At 42.4% G+C, this 21,880-nt stretch overlaps 2 protein-coding genes across 2 annotated transcripts; one reads left to right on the forward strand and one right to left on the reverse strand.

Moving 5' to 3' along the window:
* The first annotated feature begins 2,891 nt into the window (after positions 1-2,891).
* Positions 2,892-8,565, forward strand: eif6 (eukaryotic translation initiation factor 6). Its single transcript, XM_037679017.1, has 6 exons — positions 2,892-3,224; positions 4,667-4,752; positions 4,842-5,017; positions 5,528-5,704; positions 5,776-5,960; positions 8,179-8,565. The coding sequence occupies exons 1-6, from the start codon at positions 3,118-3,120 to the stop codon at positions 8,186-8,188; spliced, it is 741 nt and encodes a 246-aa protein (XP_037534945.1). The 5' UTR covers positions 2,892-3,117; the 3' UTR covers positions 8,189-8,565.
* Positions 8,566-8,763: 198 nt separating this feature from the next.
* On the reverse strand, positions 8,764-15,239 carry map1lc3a (microtubule-associated protein 1 light chain 3 alpha). The gene is made up of 4 exons (XM_037679018.1): positions 15,092-15,239; positions 11,426-11,481; positions 11,190-11,296; positions 8,764-10,057 (listed from the first exon to the last, which is right to left on the reverse strand). Exons 1-4 carry the CDS (start codon positions 15,129-15,131, stop codon positions 9,895-9,897), a joined length of 366 nt encoding a protein of 121 aa, XP_037534946.1. The 5' UTR covers positions 15,132-15,239; the 3' UTR covers positions 8,764-9,894.
* Between the last annotated feature and the right edge of the window lie 6,641 nt (positions 15,240-21,880).

Consider the following 21,880-nt stretch of genomic DNA (forward strand, 5'->3'; position numbering starts at 1 on the left):
CTCCTCCTCCGACGCAGATCAACGTTAGCTTCCTCCTCCTCCGACGCCAATCGCCCGGTGAAGAACTCGCTACCTACGTGTAGCGTCACAGAGATTAACGAAAGATATCAGACTGGGCTCCGGAAACTCCAAGTCTTTACAAATTAATTATTTAAAAGAAAAACAAGTAAATAGAAACCTATCTCCATTATAATGTTTTAACAACTTGGGCATAACGGCTAATGTTCAACTGAGGTGAGTTAAAAAATAGAAGAGCGATACATCTTACTGTTTTTATTCTCGCATCAACAAGCAACGTCACGAGAAGAGCTCGACGTGATTGGCTGAAAGCGAAGCGCCCAGCGCGAGGAGGCGGAAGAAGAGGCTAGTTGCTATGGAGTTGAAGAAGGAAGGAAAGAAGGTCACTTTTTGAGTTTCCTTTGTGTTTTTAGTTAAAAACGAGACTATAAAATACCAAAGTTCATGCTCAGTAATCCAGGTAAAAATCCAACAATGTCAGAGATTAGGGGTGCACCGATAAATCAGCCCCGATTTCCTTAATTTTGGGAAATCTACCGATATTTTTACCTTTAACAACAATGATCTGAACTTCATTTATATTTCAGAGCACTACCTCATGGCCAGTTAAAACAAGTTTGTATTGTTTCTAGGATATTGTTCAAGAGTATGTTTTTCAATAAACGTGTGTTTGTTCCTTCTGATGTCCACGACCATCTCCTTCGTCTTCTTCACACTGATGTGAAGGTTCTTCCTGCACCAGCTCTCCAGGTGTTCCACCTCCTGCCTGGACTCATCGTTGTTTGCGATGCATCCCACCACCTCTGTATCATCTGCAAACTTTACAATGTGACAGCCTGGATGGGTAGGTGATGGTGCACAATCAAATGTGAGCAGAGTGAATAGGAGAGGGCTCAGCACACATCCCTGAGGAGAGCCAGTGCAAAAGTATGGTGCTGTGTAAAAGTGCAGTGTAACAATCCAACAATGTTCATTCAGGTCCTCTGGATGGATTCTTCTTTGCTGAAGCGTTTCTGCTTGTATCCAGAAGACTTCTTCAGTCTGAGCAGCTGCAACAAACCCAGTCTTATAAATAACACCTTCTCATAGTAGATCAACTAGTTTGTTGTTGACATCCAGAAAGGGCCTAACAACTGATGATTAGTGCTCTGATGCTGTTTGCTATTCACAGGGGGCTGAGTGATACTAGCAATAACAGCATTGTAAGAGGGGGACAGTTGGACATGGAGGCCTTTGTCCCTGTTAAATGACGGACGGGTTCTCTTCACACTGGCCTGCAGCGACTAATCTGCAGTTATTTGTGTTGACCTTCTTCTTCCAACCCATTGTTTGTCTTCCAGTTTAGGCTCTCAGTGACATCATCAGCCGGCACCATATTGTAGGTCATGCATTTTGCTTCAAGTAAAAAGCACACGGCGATCGCTAAGGAAACACGAGCAGCTGAACCGGACCAAAAGCCATAGGATGAGGCGAACATGCTCCAAATAAAGCCAGGTGTTAAGACAAGATTGGATTTTTCCAAGGGAAAGATTCATACAACTTGCCTTAATCTGCTTGGTCTTGTACTTTTAGTTGAATTTTGATCATTGTTATGGCCTGAGTGACAATATAATTGTTATAATTGTGGTAAACTGACCAAATAAATCATTACTTTTATTAAAGACCTAATTCAACCTGGTTTTAATGTTACCTCCCCTTTCCCTGGCTGAGCCGGGTTGTAACAGTTGTCCATACTTTCTTTTGGAAAGGCACAGTAGTATGCGGTCACTGCTGTGAGTACACGTTACAACGGGTGGATGGCGTGACGTGTTTTGTGTTGCTGCGCGTCAGCCACAGGTCTCGTCGCTTCGTTGACAGGGATTGAGCTGCTTCTTGATGGTGTACGACCTTCAAGCACAACATGAAACGTTTCACTTCCACGAGTGAAACGTTCCTCTATCGAGGATGTGGAAATTTCACTTCCACAACGTTTTCACTTTTTAAAGTAATACTTCTTTTTAAAAAGTCTTCAGTTAATCCAAAATGCTGCTGCCAGAGTCTTAATATCTCATATCTCTCCAGTTTTAGCTTCTCTCCATTGGCTCCCTGTCAAATTCAGAATTGAAATCAAAATCTTATTTCTAACCTACAAAGCTCTCAACAACCTGTCTAAATAAGGGTTGAATGTTCCTAACAGAGCCCTTCACTCTCAGACTGCAGGCTTACTTACGATTGCTAGAGTTACCAAAAGCAGAATGGGAGGAAGATCTTTCAGTTATCAGGCTCCTCTCTTGTGGAACCAACTTCCAGTTTCTGCTAAAGGTTTCTTCCTCATGAGGGAGTTTTTCCTTTCCACTGTCGCCTTCATGCTTGCTCAAGATGAGAGTTCTGTGATGGATTTAAATTCAAAGCAGTCTGCTTCTCGGATAAATAGTGTTAACTTATTATTTTTATATACAAATGTATCTGTTCAGTGCCCTGAGACGACTTCTGTTGTGTTTGGAGCTATAGAAATAAAATGAACTGAACTGTCCGTGAGATTTACACATTGTCCAGTTTTAAGACTGGGTTTAAGATTTTTCTTTTTGATCATTCCTATAATTAGGATTGGCTTGTTATGCTGCCATAGACTACTGGTGGACAAATTGACCTCATTTCCTTAAATGCCTTTTTGTAGTTTTTGAGTCTGAGTCTGCGCAGTCGGTATGTGGGCCTGTGAGCCCCGCCCACCACCACCGTTTATTAACAAGTATTAAAAGAACACTTAAAAATATATATTGTAACTATTTTTATTATTGATCTGTCATAAATACTAAATGCTACCGATCCGTTTCGTTGTTGTTATTGTTACGTGCTTACGTCTTACGTCACCGCGTTGTCCCTGAAGCGGAAGTGGACACGAGCAGAAAGGAAGTACGGCGTCTCGTGTCAAGAGCCCCCAGCCTTCTTCAGGTATTCAGGGCCTGTTTACTTCGCACGTGGACTCAAACAATCTAACAAAGCTCGTGATTGAAGCTAAAGCCCCGCCGGGTTTTAAAAGAACCACGTGTTTGTTTCCGAAAGCCGAACCGCAACGTTCTGACCGAACCTGCCCGGGCCCAGCCGGTCCTCAGGAGCATCATGGCCGTCAGAACCTCCTTCGAGAAGAACAACGAGGTGGGCTGCTTCGCCAAACTCACCAACACCTACTGCTTGGTGGCCATCGGCGGATCAGAAAACTTCTACAGGTGAGCTGGTTACCTGTCCGGTTCGTGATAACGTCACTGTCAGTTTTGCGAGCACGAAGCTGACCAGCAGACCAGTGGGAGGGTGAATTTGTCCCCGGGCTTTGACTGGAAGGCAGCAGGTCCCGCAGAGGAGTTCGAACCAAAGAGCCAGGAGGAGCAGACATCTGGGTTTGAGTCAACGTTTACAGGACACTAGTTTAATTCAGAGGCACCTGACCAGGTAGAAACCAGTGACGTTTAATTGTCTACCATGACCAGAGATTTAAACGACTCGTCATGAAGGTCCAGGTATTTTCAGGTTTTTAATCATTTATTTGAGCAGCTCTGTCTCCAGGGTGGAATCATTCTTCAACAAAACCATGATTTTAATAAAAAGTTTTAATTTATAATGTTTTTAAGTACACACAGGTTCTAAATTATAAATACAGGCTCAAATATATCCATATTTGGTTAAATGTCCTTCAGCTGGTGTCTCCTGGACCTCGAGCATTTTGTCTCCATCAACGAGCTTCTGCTTGACATCTGACTTGTGTTCTTCTTGGTGGACTTCAGTTAAACTGGTTGGTTTCCTGGTTTCAGACCAGTCTTTTAATCAGAGTTCTTTGAGAAGACCAGTTCAGAAACCAGTTATGACATGTTTGGGGTCATGGTCCCGTTAGACCGAACCGAGTCCAGCTTTCAACTGTCCAAACCTGATTTGAGGTGAAGCTGAAGAGTTTGGAGGTTGTCCTCATCACTTTGTCCCACAGCATGATGCTCCCACCACCATGCCTGACAGCTGGTTCAGCGTTCTCACGTCTGAAAGTCTCACCTGGACTCCTCCAAACGTCCTATTTGGCTTTGTTTCCAAACATCTCAGTCTTTGTCTCAACTGTCAAACTTTTGTCCAGAAGACGTTTGTCTTGTCCTCGTGGACAGCGGTAGGTTTCAGTCCAGCTCAAAGGTTTTGGAGCTTTCCTGGTCCTCTCGGTCCACGGTGACGTAAAACTGCCTTCATCGCGGACAGGGACCCAGATGGACAGGGACCCAGATGGACAGGGACCCAGATGGACAGGGTCTCTGGTGTTCCAGCAGGTTCCTGAACATTTGAACTAATCTTCTACCATCTGAGGGCAGTTTTCATTTTCTTCAGAAGAAACTACAACTGCAGTCAATCGTGATCACTAACAGGAAGTGAAATAGTCCTGCCAAGTTGAGACTTCCTGTATGTATACTTTTGACTCTGATCAGAGAAAATCCACACAAAGATAAAAATTAAACTTGTTTTTTAAAATGCTGAAGTTTTTAATACTTCTAATAAATCTCGGGGCGTAAACGTCTGACGGCAGCTGAACTAAAGCTGCCCGGAGACCCCAGGTTTGGACAGGTGTTGTGAAATTAATCGAACTTCCTGCGCTGTTTTGACTCAAACTCCGTTAACCGCGTTGTGTTTGTGCTCGCAGCGTGTTCGAAGGGGAGTTGTCAGAAACCATCCCGGTGGTTCACGCCTCCATCGCCGGCTGTCGCATCATCGGCAGGTTGTGTGTCGGTGAGTGAAACTCCCGTCCTCTCCGGTAGTTCCTCGGCTCATAACGGACTCGCCCTCGTTAAAATAACTCGCCGCTCTGCTGCCGCCAGGTAACCGCCACGGGCTCCTGGTTCCCAACAACACGACTGATCAGGAGCTGCAGCACATCAGGAACTCTCTGCCGGACCCGGTCCAGATCCAGAGGGTGGAGGAGAGGCTCTCCGCTCTGGGGAACGTCATCGCCTGCAACGACTACGTGGCTCTGGTTCACCCGGACCTGGACAGGGTGAGGGGGTGACACACCTGGGAGGGCCGATAACAGAAAAGCGATAGTTGCTATTAAGCGTTAGTTATTAATCTATGCGGTAAGTTAATCTGAACAAAAGCTAAAGTCAGGAAGAGAAAAAAGTAGCTAAATGCTAAAATTGGCTAAACTTAAACTCAAGACTAAAACGAGCTTAAAAAAGTAGCTTAAAGCTAAAAACCATCAGAACAGAATCTAAAAGTAAAAAAGGATAGAAACACTCAAATCCCAGGTAAAGTCTAACATTTTCCAAACCACAAATAAAGGCTAAAATTAGCAAAACAGTAGCTAAAGATAGTTGGTTTGAAAGAGACGTTTTATTTTTTGAGGGTTTCAGGAGCTCTGAATTCCTGAGGAAACATTTGTTAAGTCAGGAAGTCGCAGTTTTATTCTTATCGAGCTGAAGTCGTTGGTCCAAACTTGCTGACTCGGCGTTCAATGAGCCGAAGCGTGGAACTTGCAGCCGAGTCATGCTTAACTTGTGTTCTTCAGGAGACGGAGGAGATCCTGGCAGACACGCTGAAGGTGGAGGTGTTCCGTCAGACGGTGGCCGAGCAGGTTCTCGTCGGTTCTTACTCCACGTTCAGCAACCAGGGAGGCCTGGTCCACCCGAAGACGTCCATCGAAGACCAGGACGAGCTGTCGTCCCTCCTGCAGGTCCCCCTGGTGGTGAGTGACGTCACGTGGAGTCTTGGGTTCTGGATCGGAGAACCCCGCTCACGTTCCGTCTCCGTCTGCAGGCCGGCACCGTGAACCGGGGCAGCGAGGTGATCGCGGCGGGGATGGTGGTGAACGACTGGTGCGCGTTCTGCGGCCTGGACACGACCAGCACCGAGCTGTCGGTCATCGAGAGCGTGTTCAAACTCGGCGACTCGGCGCAGCCCTCCGCCATCGCCACCAGCATGAGGGACTCGCTGATCGACAGGTAACGCACGGTACCGCTGCGGGTTGGGGTCAACGATGGTGGAAAGCTGCAGGTGTGGCCTCTGTTTGTAAATGGATCCGAACAGCAGGACCCTGACGTGATGCTTGACATCAGCTCAGGACTTTCCTAATAATAAAAATAATTTCACGTCTTTTATTTCCACGGAGAAACGACGAGTCGTGGTTCACGTTGGTAAAAGCATCTGTGCTCAGACTGACGACTCGTAAGACGGGTCAGTTTCAGGGCTGCTGGAGCTTCGACCGAAGCGGTTTGTCGTCGGTCGGTATCGGAGCAGCAGCTCGGTTGCTCAGTTTATAGAGCTGCTGCCTCTAAGCAAGAAGGTTGCCGGTTCAAATTAGGGATGGGGCCGATCCAGTATCCGTATCGGGCTCTGATACCAGCATAATTTACATATCGGATTTTCCGATCCAACCTGCCGATATTTCCGATCCATGATGCACGTTGGCTTCAAACTGTGGAATGGATTTCCTGAACGGAGGCGCGTCTCATGAATCCAGAGTAATAAGACCCGCCTCACATTCAGGAAATCCAGTTCATAGTTTGCAGCAGCTACAACGTGAGGGCTGAGTTAGCAGCACTGTGGCTAACGGCTAACCAACTTTTCATCGTAACATGTCCGCTGTATGGAAGTATTTTACACTAGAAACACCACAAAGCAACGTGTGTGTCTGCAGAGCCACATTAAACCGCGGTAAAGTTAGTTTTACGATGGACATTCGAGCTCCGGGGCTTCAGCGGTCTGTTGTTTTCGTTCAGTCCGGAGAAGGCAGTCTGATCTCGGTCAGCCACGCTCAGTCTTCCGTGTCGGAGGAGGGACGGACTGAGATCAGACTGACCGCCTTGTCTGGACTGAAAGAAAACAACAGACCGCTGAAGCCCCGGAGCTCGAATGTTTACCGAGAAATTGCTGAACTTCATCATAATTGACCAACCACTATCATTTGTAGAAAATAAAGGATTTTGCAGCTTCATACTTGCAGCCAAGATATAGTTTACCCTCCAGAAGATATTTATCAGTACAATAAGTTGACAATCATAAAAGCATATAAATTGAAAATTACAATAAAATTATATATAAAAAAAAAACGAAACAAAAACGGCTACATCATAAAAAGATTTAAAATACTAAAAACAGAATCACGTTTGTGTTGGTTTATGCCATGAACTTAGCAGATGTTTGAAGCCATCTAATCACTTTAATATCCACTTTAAAGCTAGGAATTTAAAAATTAAAAAAAAGTTTTGTGTTAGCGGGATTTAATTCTAACTTTGAGATTTATCCAACATTAATAAAACTTACCCCGTTTTGCCTTTTTGGACGTGCATATACAAATTGTACTTGCCTGTAGAGAGGAGATCGTTACAGCCTCATATAAAATCAATAATGATGATGAGATCGGAACGGGATCGGTATCGGCCGATATCCAGATTTAAGTATCGGGATTGGATCGGAAGTTACAAAATGTGGATCGGTGCATCCCTAGTTCAAATCCCAGCCCGGGACACTTCTGGGTGGAGTTTGCATGTTCTCTCCGTGCATGTGTGGGTTTTCTCCAGGTACTCCAGTTTCCTCCCACAGACCAAAAACATGCATGTTAGACTGACTGGTAACTCTGAATTGTCCCTAGATGAGAGAGTGAATGGTTGTTTGTCTCTATGTCCCTGATGGACTGAAGACCTGTCCAGGTGTCCCTGTGATGGACTGGAGACCTGTCCAGGGTGTGTCCCCTGCCTCTCGAACAGTGACTGCTTGATACGGGCACCAGTGACCCCACACGTCCCGAAAAGGAAGAAGCGAGTAAAGATGGATGGATCAGCAGCAGCTGCAGTCTGCTGCTGATCGTGGACCTGCTGTTTGTGGTTTAACGGTCCGACGCGTCTGCAGAACTGGAGTATTTCAAAACAGTAATGGTCCAATATGGAGGTGGTGACCAACAGTTTCCTTAATTTTTATCATTTGAAAGGAGAAAAGGTTTCAGAACAGGAAGTGTTTGTCGCTCCGTTTGGCCTTTCAGAGCACTGGAGCTTCAGTCTCAGCTCAGAGGTGGAGAAACCTAAAACAACGCCGTCACCCAGCGCCGGTTTCTCTCGTTTAAAAACAACTTGAGTATAAAATGAGCGTCGTCATGATGGGCGTCGGTCCAGCTGTACTTTTAGTTTGTACCTGATGTTTAACGTTTGTCCTCTGTGTCTCCAGCATGGCGTAACGCCGCCGCCAGTTTCCTGCCGGGAGGCGCTGAAGCTGCAGGACTCCTTTCCAGCATCGAACCTGCAGCCGAGCTCCATTTCTTCAGTGTCGACCTCGTCCTCCTGAGCAGAGCCCGTTCACCTTCACGTGGTCCGTAGCTTTTTGAATCTTTCAGGAACACATCGCCCCGGTGAAAACCCATCAGCTGACGTGTTTGGACGCGTGTGTCCATGAGAATAAAACCTTTTGATGTCTCAGCCGGTGCGCTGCAGTGCAGAAATAAAACGCTGCTCGCCTGTAAGGCTTCCAGCAGCATGCTGTGCCTGAAGGTTCTGCAGAGACCGGTTCTGTGTCGTTGGACTGTAAAGTAACGGGACATGGATGTTTCTAAATTTGTAAAATAAAACCAATTCTCTTTTTATCTGTTTAAAGTTTTTATTCGTAGGGAAACTCAGACTTTGACCGCTGAACTAAAGTAAATTATAAAAAGGTTCTATGTTCTCGTCTCTCGACCGGTCCAGATCGAGGCGCCGTCATTCTGATGAACCGCTCGGCTTCAAAATAAGACGCGTAATGAAAACAAATCTCCAAAGATTGAAGTTTTTGAAGGCAACTTTTTATTTGTTTATTGGCAAATGCTTGAAGTTTGCAGTGATGCGTTTATTTACAGTCTGAAACCATCGGAGTCTAAAACAAACGGACCGTGATGGTTTCTTCACACAAACACGGGTTCAGTTTCTGGTTTGGGAAACCCCTAAACGCCTGTTTCCTAAGTTCAAACATACATTTATATTATAGCATAAAATCAATATACATTTATATGTAAAAAAAGTGAGAACATGCAAGATTTGTAGTGCAGAACGATGTTTCTAGATTCTCGTTAAAGGCGAACAAAGGAGCAGAGAACATGAGGTGTTAAAGATGCAGTCGTCTCTAAACAAGAACAATCTACGCCAACTTTTATTTTTAATTAATGTGCAAAAGAAGCTCGTTCAGTTCCTACAATTAAACACGCAACGCTCGGCGCCGTCGGACCAGGAGGGGCGCCATCGCACCGCACCACTTGAGTCCGGCTCGGATTAAAACTGGATCACTTCAGAGTCGTTTGTGTTCAAACAGAAATAAAGAAATAAAAACCCTCCTGTGAGGGTGTGACCCCCCCAAACCAACCAGAACCACCAGTTTTATGTAGCTCTGAGGATCACGATCGTCCCCGACTGGCCGTGAAAGCAGCACGAGTCAAACCCAGCTGCCCAAAGCCTCCCAGGCAGAACCGGACTCACCGGGTTGGCCTTTCAAAACTGAGCAGTTGTGCTTACAGGTGTGTGTGTGTGTATGGGGGGGATGATGAAGATGTGATATGAAGTCAGATGTGAACGGGGAAGTATTGCACGTTTGAAGTACTGAAGATCGTTGCAGGTTGGAAAGTTTGAGCGGACCGTAAACTAAAAGTAAACGTGCAGGAGTCGAACCCTGTGAAATATTAAACGTCGGGTCGGAGACCGTCTGCCGCCGCCTTCAGCTTCCTCAAACCTGTTTAGTGTTTAGGACGACGGCCGACACCGACTGGTTGGTTGGAGTCCTTTCAAAATAAAAGAACTGGACGTGTGTGCGGGAAACTACACAGGAAGTCCTCAACAGGTGAGAACTGAAGGTTTCCTATGTGGTGTCCCTCCCCGTTACCCCCCACCCCTAGACACCTGAAGATGCCCCGCCCCCTCCTCCCTAGCAGCCGAAGGTCTCCTGCGAGGCATAGACCATGTAGAGGAAGCCGTCCTCGTCCCGCTCCTGCTCGTAGATCTCGGAGATGGGGGTGGACACGGACACCATGCTGTGCTGGTTGACCAGCAGGAAGAAGGCCTGGGTGGGGTTGAGCTGCAGCCGGCGCCTGCAGAGACAAGAGGACCATGGGAAAAAAAAGATGAACAAAGAGGGTTAAAACATTTTAATGATGGACAGAAAAACAATCATGTTTCAATTCTGAGTTTTGACAGAAATGATCTCAAAATGTTCCCGGGTGCCAACATAGACATATATACATAGATGCCTCATTGAGCGCTGAATCGTACGTCGACGTCATTTTGGACGTGGCAAAAGTGAAGCGATGGAAGATGCCTCATTCATTCAGAGTGGCAACACAGAAAAAGCTGTGCAAGACTTCTTTCCCAACTTGCACACGTGCACACACTCCCTGCATATATGTTCAATACCCCCCACCAGGGCTTAATCTGTAAACCGTTTGATGCTGGAACACAAATAGTGGGCAATCCAAATATAACAGTGTGTGAGACTTAAAACTCTTTGGAGAACGGTGCTTTGTGAAGTTCAATCCATTTCCTTCTATTAGTTGACCAGCAGATCTGCCACATCCAATATGGCGGACGCTCTGAAGTAACGCTGCAATGGGGCGTCTACATATTTGTGTCTGACTGCCAACGGTTCAGGTTCAGGTTGCTCCAAATCTTTTGTTAAACTTTGCTATTACCCATTTAAAATCAAACCTGTTAGCAAAATATGTCAACCCAGTGGATGCATGACAGAGTTTCAGGAGTGGTCGGACACCCAGACAGGGCTCTGACTTAGTCGTCCAGTCGTTCAGCTGTAGTTTGAAGACATCTTGAAAACCTCAAGATGTCCAGACCATTTTCAAAAACTCTGTCGTGACCGTCATGGCGTCAGTCGAGCCGGGCGAACAAATCTTTAACGATTACCGTCAAATCGAAGGTTCAAAGTAACTCCACGTTTTTAACCGAGGTGAGTTTTTTTTATTTCCGGCCGTAAGAAGCTTCCTTCCTCAGCTGCACGGTCACTTCCTGAAACCAAAACTAACGGAGTCCTCGCACCGGTTCAGAGTCAACACGAGGTTCAGACGTGTCGGCGTTGGACTCGTCTCAGTTTTTGCTTCAGTGAACCGGATCGTATCGAGCTGTGTTCTAGTGCAGCCCAACAGAACCACTCCAGCAGCACCTGTAAAACCAACGACATCACACCGATTGATCGTGTTCTGATCGATCGTTTACCTGATGATCTTCACCAGCTCGCTCATGTTGACGTGGTCCGGTACCAGGAACTTGGTTTTATCCAAAACGGGCAGCTGTTTCTCCCCCTTGTACCTCTCAATGATGACCTGCAGACCAACACACACCGTCCTGAGTAAGCACAACGTTCTCTTCAAACATGGTTCTGATGGTCCAGAACCAGCGGCAGATACCAGACGGACGTTTTAACGAGCCACAATGGGGGGGGGGGGACTTACGGGGATCTTGTTAGGGTGCTGCTCCCGGATCTGCTGGACCTCTTTGCACCGATCAGCTGTGGACAGAAACAAAAAGCCAGTCAGTAATCTTAACAGAACCGGGTTCACTGAAAGTGGTTCTTTCATTTTACGTTTCTAAATGAACAAAGCAAATAATTTACATTTATCTTCAGTGTAAAAAGATTTCTATATTGGCTGCCAGAAATTACTAAACTAATCAAACAATCGGCCCATTCCCCGCAGGAACCTCCAGCAGGTCCAGCTTAGAGCTGGTTCCATGGTTCCTACTGGAACAGGATCCGGGAACTCTCTTACTTTGATGGGGTGCGTTCCAGTAATGTTTGCTTGGATCTGGTAACACTGGATATATAAAAATAATTACATAAACACTGATTTTAAACACAACAGTCACTTACAAGCAGACGAGCTGCCCCTTCAAGCAGCATTTCCACGTCTACCCTTAAAAAAATATCCGCCCCGAAAAGAGTGGTGGGGGTGAACGCCGACCGAGCTAACCAGGCAGGAGCCCACAGGCAGCTGCCATTAACACGGAGGAGGGTTCCCATGTGGAGTCGGACGACGACGAACCCAGGACAGTGAATTCAGCTGAGAAAAGTCGGGCGTGGATGCTGGTTCTGCTGCTCCCCGAGACTCGCTCGGGGCTCCCCTGTGAGGAGAACATACGTCTTCTTCTCTTGGGGCGGCAGTGGTGTACAGGTAGGGCAGCCGACTTAGGACCAGAAAGTTGCAGGTTCAACTCCTTGCCATGCCCACATTGTGTCCTTGAGCAAGATACCCAATCCCTACCTGCTCCCCGGGCGCTTATCCAGTGCTTGCTCGCTGCTCCACTCTCACATGCGGTGGGTTAAATGCAGAAAACTAATTTCAGCGTTCTCTGGTAACATACAATTTAAAATTTTCAGTTCATTTATTTATATAGCGCCTAGAGGTGCATAAATAAATAATAATCAATCAACCAGCCTATTTATCGGTGGCCAGTTAAAACAAGTTTGTATTATTTCTAGGGTATCGTTCAAGGGTGTGTTTTTCAATATTGGAAAACTGAAGGTGAATTGTAACCTTATAACATCTGATAGTGCTGCTTATAAAACTAATGTATCGGCAGGTCAGGTGTTTTAGAGATCTGTGATCGGCCAGAAAGCTGCATTCGGTGCACCTTTAATAACGCCACGTCATCTCAGGGCACTGCACGGAAATATTTTTATTTCTTGCTGAAGTCTCCAGAAGTTCTCTGCCTTCGTCCAGCAGATTAAAAAACACGATACAAAACCTCGAAACTCAGAGAAAAACTTCTCCCAAGATGAAAGAAGAGCAGAAAGTGATGACCTGAAAACTGAACGATCAGGTGTTCCTGGATGAGCAGCTCTGCTGAGCCACACGCCAAAAACACGCATGAAAACAAAAAAACTCGTTGTGGAAAAGGTTACGGCTCTTTCTGGGGCTGTGAACACCAAATCTCCAACAGAAGCACCTAGAATAATTTCCCTTCCATCACCGCCGTCGATACCAGAGGTCAGCACCGCCGCCCCACAGGAAGAAGGCCTGCGGTTTGACTCTCGGCTGAGTCCTTCCTGTGTGGAGCCTGCGTGTCCCTCCCGTGTATTAATCAAAGCATTTCCAAAACATTGGAAACATTCTCAATCTCACCGCGTTTCAAGTCTTAAAATCTTGAAGTAGAGTTATCGCATCATTAATAGGTTTTAAATTTCTGTACCTTAAAAGTGCAAACCCACTGAAATTATGTTTTTGGAAATACAGAAGACGAGACGTCCCGTGTTTACATGACCCAGTGTAGTTTTGCTGCCGGACTAACAGGATATTCTAAAACGAGGGCACATGCTTACGCTGCGAACAGTGTGATCAAATCTACCTGCAGGTATAAATAAAGTTGAGCCACATTTCACTCAATAAATTCATATTAGGCGTTCTGTGAAGACTGGAGATGAGTATTTTGTATTGGGCCTTCAGTCAAAGCCAGTTACCAGTAAACGCTAACGAGGTCAAAATGTGTCAAAGTGCTGAACTATTTTAGTTTGGCCAGAAACTGCTCTTTATGTATTTAACATGTTTATTTAGTCTGATCAGCACTCTGCCATCTGTGTCTGGAAGTAACTGGAAAAAAAACAAAACTCATATGGACCTTCCGGTAGTTGGCTTCATTTAACTTTAGTATTAAGACAAGGATAACTTAAGTAGCCTACACATCATTGTCCATATCCTGATGCATGCTCATTAATCCAGGTAGAAAAATCCAAAAAAGTTAAATCTGGTCCTCTGGACATTCAAAAAAACAAAACAAAATTTTTGATCACTGTCCATATTTACATATTAACAATATAAAATCATTTAGCGTATATATTTTACTGATAAACTAAGTAAGACAGGCTGGTAATGGGTAGTATTTAATATATGTAAAAATATATTTCCAGTTAGGATGCATCTACCCTCGGTACTCTGCTTCATGGTCATAACAGCAGTGTAGTCTGGACAGCATTAATAACAGTCTAATAAGCTATTATTATACCAGACAGTACTACATTTTTATTTGTTTGGTTGTTGATAAGGTTACATTATAACAACAATAAAACATTGAGTTTAATAGATTAGTTTAATTTTCCCCTCAAATCTATTTGAGTACGTATTCTACATCACTTTACAACCTAGTTGTTTTTGTTTCGTTTTTTTAATTTATACCATTTTATTTTGTTTTTCTCAATTTGTATGCTTTTTATGATTGTCTACTGTTCTCATCACGCTTTGTTAGAATCAGGTCTCTCTTGTAAATGAGCCCCCGAGGCTCAATGGGATTAACCTGTTTAAATAAAGGTTGAATAATCTGCCTCAAAGCTGGCGGCTGTAGCACTTAGCAAGATGGCGGCACGAATTCTCGCCTGCTTAGCATAAACTGCGCTGTGGTTGTCCGTTCCGGTGTTTTTTTTATTTCTGTAGACAAGATACTCTTGAGAGTTCCTGTATTATGACAACTACACAAGTTAGTTTAGTTTAAAAAGTTGACATCTTACGAGACATAAAAGGGACGTTTTAACTTTTATTTGTGAGATGAGAGCTGATTTGTGGGATATTGTTGCTTAAGGTCCAATTAGCTTCGAGCTAACCTCTGCTAATGTCATTATTTGATCGTGAGAAGGATTAACAGGTAGAGTAAACAATTATTTTAAAGCTGCGTTTGTTGTTGTATCCCTCGGACTGTGGAGGATTATGCAACAAGAAGCCGAGGGCTCCTCCCAGCCCAAAGAACCGTCTCCTCCCGGTATCAGATTACCGCAGAAATCACCGAGCACGTGCGCCGGGATAAAGTATCAGCACGTGCTGTTTTTCCTCTCGGCAAACATCGACAGCGTTCGGAGCTTATCCGCTTGTGTAAAAGGCTGCGGCTGGCCTCGGTGGCCTAACGTCACAGTGACCCAGATGGCCGCGAACCCAACTGGCCGAGCCGAACCCTCGGTGGTTCTTCACACGCAAACAATCAGCAGCTTTCTCCAGCTTCTGTAAAAACAGCTGAACCGGTTTATTTTGAGGTTAGCGGCGTTTGTTGTCGACGTTAGCCTTTAGCTGCTGTTTGCTAACAACACGGATCGGACACTTGTCAGCGGAGCTCGGTTCGAGTTTCTCCGGGTTCCTTACCGAACGTCCTCCGCTGTTTGAACGGCCTGTCGGACGGCATCGCTGTCGTAGTTGGTTCGGTTCGTGTTGGGCTGGTTTCTGTGGTCCGTCTGAAGCTCGGCAGCAGCTCGGAACAAACAAAGCCAGTAAACTGATGCTCTTCTTCTTCTTCTTTGAGGTTTATTGGCGGTTGGCAAACAACGAAATTGGTGCATTACCGCCACCGACTGGTAAGGAGTGTGGACCAAAATGTCACTCAAGGATTAAATCCTCTTAAATAACTGTGTTGATTTAAGATAATGAAAGATTATCTGATAAACTTTACTATTAGAGTTATTTCTGAATAAATCAATTAATTCTAGTTTTACTTTAATTTTATTTAAATTTTGAATCAAATGTCGTCTTTCTTCCTCATACATTTTGCAGTGTAACATTACATGCTCTACTGTCTCATCTGCTCCACAGTACTCACATTTACCAGTGCAGTGTTTCCCTAAAATAAAAAGAGTGCTGTTTAACCCAGTATGCCCAAATCTGAGACGAGAAATAATTGTTTCTTCTCTCCTCGTCCTCCCTGTACTTCTCATGTCTCCAGTTTTCTTTTGGATTTTATAGAACCAGCGTCCTTTCTTTTCTTCCTCCCATATCTTTTGCCATTTATCCTTCATTTTCTGTTTTATTAAAAGTTTTATTTCTGATTTACTAAAATTAACTACTAAATTCACCGATTTATTTCTAGTGGCTTCCTTTGCAGCTTTATCTGCCATTTCATTTCCTGTAACACCATAATGAGCTGGTATCCATAAAAAATGTATCATTAGACCCATCATATTTATTCTGTATAGTGTTTGTTGAATTTCTATTAAAATATCTGGCCTGCTTTCTGAATGGTTATATTGTAAACTGACTAAGGATGAACTGGAGTCTGAACAAATCACTGATCTCAATGGTCTTGTTTCTTCAACCCACTGAATGGCTAATAATATTGCGAGCATTTCCCCTGTGTACACTGAAAGTCCATCGTTACTTCTTTTCCTAACTTTGATGTTGAACTCTGGAACAATGAAGGCTACACCGACTTTATTTACTAAGTTCTTGGAAGCATCTGTGTAAATTTGAACATAGCTGTAATATGTATCAATATGGTTCTGTACTGTATTTGAATTTAAAATGAACCCATTATTCTCATTTCTTTTTTTCAATAATGTAAAATCTACCATGGCATCTGGAAGTATCCAAGGTGGTATTACTGGTAATGGAGTTGTTTGACTTATATTGATCTGATCTATTTTGAGTTCTGTCGTTTTCTGATTCACAATCCAACCAAAACTTCTGATATATTTTACTTCTTTTTCCCAACAAGGTTTAACTGTCTCTTGTGTTGGATGATCCTGTCCATGACCTCTCAGATTAGCCCAGTAATTTAGAGTTAGTTGTTCTCTTCTAATTTTGAGTGGTATTTCTCCCATTTCTACCAGTAGTGATGATGTTGGGGTAGATCTCAGTGCACCTGTACACAGTCTCAATGCTTGATATTGAATACGGTCTAATTTTTGTAAAGTTGTATCTGCTGCTGAATTATAAACAATGCTTCCATAGTCTAGTACTGATCGAATTAATCCTGTATATATAGCCTTAAGGGCTTTCCTATCTGCCCCCCAGTCACTACCAGTTAAACACCTCATGATATTTAACACCTTCTTGCATTTATCTAACACTTTCTGTACGTGTATATTCCATGTAATCCTTTCATCAAACCAGACCCCAAGAAATTTAAACTGCTTCACTTTTTCTAGTTCTTGGTTATATAACTTTAGTTTAATATCATCTCCAATTTTTTTCCTTGTAAAGAACATTGTCTTAGTCTTTTCTACCGAAAATCTAAATCCCCATTTGTATGACCATTTTTCAACTTTAGAAATAGCTTCTTGCATTTTTCTAATAATAAACCCCAAGTTCCTTCCCCTCTTCCACATTGCTCCGTCATCAGCAAAAAGAGAAAAACCCATCCCAGTATCTACATTTTGAAACACATCATTTATCATTATTGTAAACAATAAAGGACTTATTATACTCCCTTGTGGAGTTCCGTTTTCGACAATGTGTTTCTCAGAATAATGGTTTCCTATCCTTACTTGTATTTGTCTCCTGGTAAGAAAATCTTTTATCCATCTGTACATCCGTCCTGTAATGCCTATATTTCTAATTTTAATTAATAAACCTTCTTTCCACATCATATCATACGCTTTTTCAATATCAAAAAACACTGCTACAATACTCTCTTTTTTAACTTGGGCCTTTCTGATTTCATATTCCAAACTTAAAACTGAATCCATGGTGTTTCTACCTCTCCTAAAACCACTTTGATATTGTGATATATATTCATTTGATTCTATATAGTAAATCAACCTGTCATTAATCATTTTCTCCATTATTTTGCATATATTAGACGTTAATGCAATCGGTCTGTAATGTTCTGGGTTTGTGTCATCTTTGCCTGGCTTGTGTACTGGTATTATCACTGCTTCTTTCCATCCCTGTGGTAATTTTCCATTCTCCCAAACTTTATTATAAAGATCCAATAAAATGTCTTTAGAGGATTCACTAAGATGTTTCACCATTAAATAACAAATCTGATCTTTCCCAGGTGTTGTTAGCTTAAATTTCTGTAGGGCTCGATTTAGTTCTGATTTTGTAAAAGGAACATTTAATAGATCATTTCCATCCTCTACATGCTCCAAGATCTCTCTATTCTCTATCATTGTCATTTCTCTTCCCCTTTTCCCTTCCAAAGTAATATTATCTGAACTATGTATTTTGGTAAAGGTTTTAACCATCAGATCTGCCTTTTGTTCATCTTTTACTGCTGTAATTTGACCATTGTTTAATACCGGATAACCATATTCTCTTTTAATTCCATTCATTCTTCTTATCATTGTCCATACTTTATTAATCCCAGTTTCTCTTCCTACTGAATTACAGAAATGCCTCCAATAATCCCTTTTTGCACTTTTAATAGTTCTTCTCACAATGGCTTGACATCTCTTATATTCAATAAGATTTTGATAGCTGTGATTCCTTTTTAACATTTTAAAAACTTTATTTCGACTTTTGATTACTTTATCACACTCCTTTGTCCACCATGGAACAATCTTCTTACAGCCCTTACCTCCTTTCTTCTTTATAGATTTGTCAGCAGCCTGTATGATTGCATGACAAACAGAGACATTTAGCTGATCAACTTCCATATTTACATTAATTTTTTCCAATTCCTGATCACTTATACATCTAAATGTTTCCCAATCAGCACTACCAAAACACCATTTCTGCAAACCACCCGTCTTATATTTTTCAATATCCAATTTTATTTCTGTTATTATGGGATAGTGGTCGCTTCCTATTGTTGTATCTTTAACTATTTTCCATGTACTTATTCCTGCTATTGAATTTGATATTATTGTTAGGTCAATTGCTGATTCCATACCTGTTCTCATATCAACTCTTGTACCCTTACCATCGTTTAAACAGACAAGATTTTTATTTTCCATTAATTCTTCAATAATTGTTCCATTACTATCATTCTTAGTGCCCCACAATGAGTTGTGTGCATTAAAATCACCGCACCAAAAGATGTTTCCATTTAAATAACTATTGAGTTCTTCCATTGATTCATGTGAAAGTCTTTTGCAAGGATTGTAAAAATTTATTACTTTGATGCTTTCCTTCCTGTTCCAAACTTCAACAACTAAATATTCTAAATGAGTTCCTTTTGCTAATAATCTAAAGTGCATTCCTGTTTTTACAAATGTTACACATCCCCCTCCCTGGGTCTCACTTCTATCTCTGCGTACACCAGTATATCCTCTAATAACAAAGTCTAAATTTGCTTTGAGCCAAGTTTCCTGAATACATATTATGTCTGGTTTGTTGTTAAGATTTTTAATAAAGCCTTTAAATTCTTGTCCATTTGCGATTAAACTTCGAGCGTTCCACTGTAGAATAATCAGAGTGCCCCCTCTCCTGATGTCCCTGACTTCCCGATTCCCCCCAGTTCTTTGTTAATATGCTCCCATGAAATGTTTTTTATACCAAAAAATTTCTCTGCTCCTTTAACTATTATTTTAATTTTCTCTGTTTTGTACTTGACCTGATCTGCACAGTTAATCACATATGCAATGAACAACATGATCCTCTCCACTGTAATTGTAGGTTCAGGTCTCTCTTTTGGTAACTGGGATGCTGGGTTTTGTTGTACACTCATCTCTCTCCTTCCAATTTGTTCTTGAACTTTTTTCACCGCTTCAGCATAGCTGATATTATTTACTGTTTTAATTTGCTCCACTTTAATGGCCTTTTTCCTAATTTCACATCCTCCAAAAGTCACTCTATGCTGTCCCCCACAGTTACAACATTTATCTTGTGCATTGTCACCACACTCTTCATATCTGTGATCACCACCACATTTTGGACACCTTTGCCGTCCCTTACACACAGCTGCAATGTGTCCATATCTTTGACACTTATAACACCTGAGTGGGGGAGGAACATAAGGCCTAACTGGAAAGCTCATGAACCCGATCTTAACCTTCTCTGGAAGTACATTATTTTGAAATTCAATCATTATCGACAGGCTTTCAGTTCTTTCTCCATTTATTGTTCTCAGCAATCTTTTTAAGTGATTCACTTCTGCACCCTGAATGCTCTTTTTAAGCTTTTCTAGATCTTCATTTACTGGTATTCCTGTTATCACGCCCCTCGTTACTTTCTTCTCTCCTAAAATCCTTTTCTCTCTCACATTTTTTCTACAAATACTTTCAATATTCAGTGCTTTATTTTTCTGTTCTTCAGTTTTACAAATGACCAGTATACTCCCATCTCTAAGTGTTTTTGCAAAAGAAATATCTCCAATCTTCTTTTTGAGTTCTTTTGATAATGCAATTGGACCCAGCTGTATGTTATTGTCTTCTTCTTTAAATTTCAGAATAATTTTAATTTCCTCTTTAACAATCTTTTTGCGGACCACAGGTGTCCCTTCATCTGAACTATTCTCTTCCAAAGTCCTTTTACTAACCTGTGTCCCTACCAAACAATCATTTTCTCGCCCTATTCTTCCTCTTCTTCCACTAACAACTTGACTCCAATCATTTAAATCCATATCCTCATCATCTTCCTCAACTTGAGCTGCCATTCTGGCCCAGTCACAAACCAGTTTATGCCAAACCGCTTGTTTCTTTTCTTCAAACACTCTTTCTTCAATGAAAAATCAGCCACGTCAAAACGTTCTCACCCACTTCCAGCGGAGTCAGGACTCAGCGCCGACGCCGCAGTGCTGAACTCACACTCTGCCAATCACCAGCTTGGCCGCCGTAAACTGATGCTCTGACGTCATCCGCCAAATTTAAAGGGACGTACCGCTGTGGCAAGCCGTTGTATCATATATTAGTTGACGTAACTTTTCCTAGCTGTTGGCAGGCCGGTTTAATATATAATCAAATCCCTAACAGACTGAAAAGCATACAAATTAAAAATAATAATAATTAAAAAAACAGAAACAAATGTGTAATTACACATAAAAGCTCAAGCAATAAAATAAGAAAAACTGCTTTTCTGTAAAAGCTACTTTGCTGAAATGCGTTGAGAGTAAATTGTTAGAAGCTAAAAAGAGCAAAACTGTAACTAAATGCTAAAACGAGCATAAAAAACAAAAACAGAATTTTCTGAAGCAAATGCCAAAGATAAATGTTTTTGAAGGAACTGAAAATATAATTAGGGGCTGAGATGGAAGCCGACTCGGGACTGAAGGCCCTGGGTTCGATCCCCAGTCATTGCACGTCTTGTGGTGTCTCTGAGCAGGAAACCTTATCCCCAGTCCCCCCAGTCACCATCCATAGCCGCCCACCGCTCCACCCAGTGCTGGATGGGTTCAAAGCAGAGCCAATTTCACCATTGCATGGGAACATACGATGACAATACATAACGCATTATTATAAAATACGTCAATGTGAGGGTATATTTTTTGTAAATAGTTAAATATTAAAAAAGTATAAAAGATGGTCCAGATGACGCAACTGAAAAATGTTGGATTGTATACCTGGATTATTGAGCATGGACTTTGTTGTTTTCAACCAGTTTGACAAGACTGTCAACAAGGAAGAGGGCCGGCTATGGAGGAGGGGACGTACCAAAGAGACCATCTTATCACAAGCAGAACTGGTTTGTTCTACTTTGGAGTAAGCTGTTGGAGGAAGAATCAGTTTTGTTGTGTTTCCTTGACTGATGAAGCCTTCTGGATCGAAGGTGAAACGTTTCAGCACAAAAAAAAGAAACTGTCCAGATGACCTGACTGAAACATGTTGGATTGTATACCTGGATTATTGAGCATGGACTTTGTTATAAAAGATGTTATGTTTTAGATTGTGTATTTTTTTTTGTTCAGTTATCTTTGTAGCTGCATGAATGTGTGAATGATCGTGTTGTAACGAGACGAGTGTCTTGAGAAGAAGTCGCTATACGAGTACAGTCCGTTTATAGTTTTTATGCTGGATCTTCATGTAAAGACAGAGTACTTAAGATTTACTAAAGCGAAACAATAAACAGTATATTCCACATTTTCACCAGATGTTTTATTTTATAAATCAGACCAGATGTTTTAGTAAAATTTCATGTAATTTGTATGTTAGAATAACTTTAAATTGTTCAGAAAGAAAATGAATCAAGTTTTTAATGGGAGCTGAGAAAGCTGAATGTTTTTTATTTGTTAGGAATTTATTTTTACGATTCAGGATTATTCTCAGAAAAAGATGAAGTTCA

The sequence above is a fragment of the Nematolebias whitei genome, chromosome 7 (genome assembly GCF_014905685.2).
Source record: "Nematolebias whitei isolate Nwh7 chromosome 7, NemWhi1, whole genome shotgun sequence".
In the NCBI taxonomy this organism is placed as follows: Eukaryota; Metazoa; Chordata; class Actinopteri; order Cyprinodontiformes; family Rivulidae; genus Nematolebias; species Nematolebias whitei.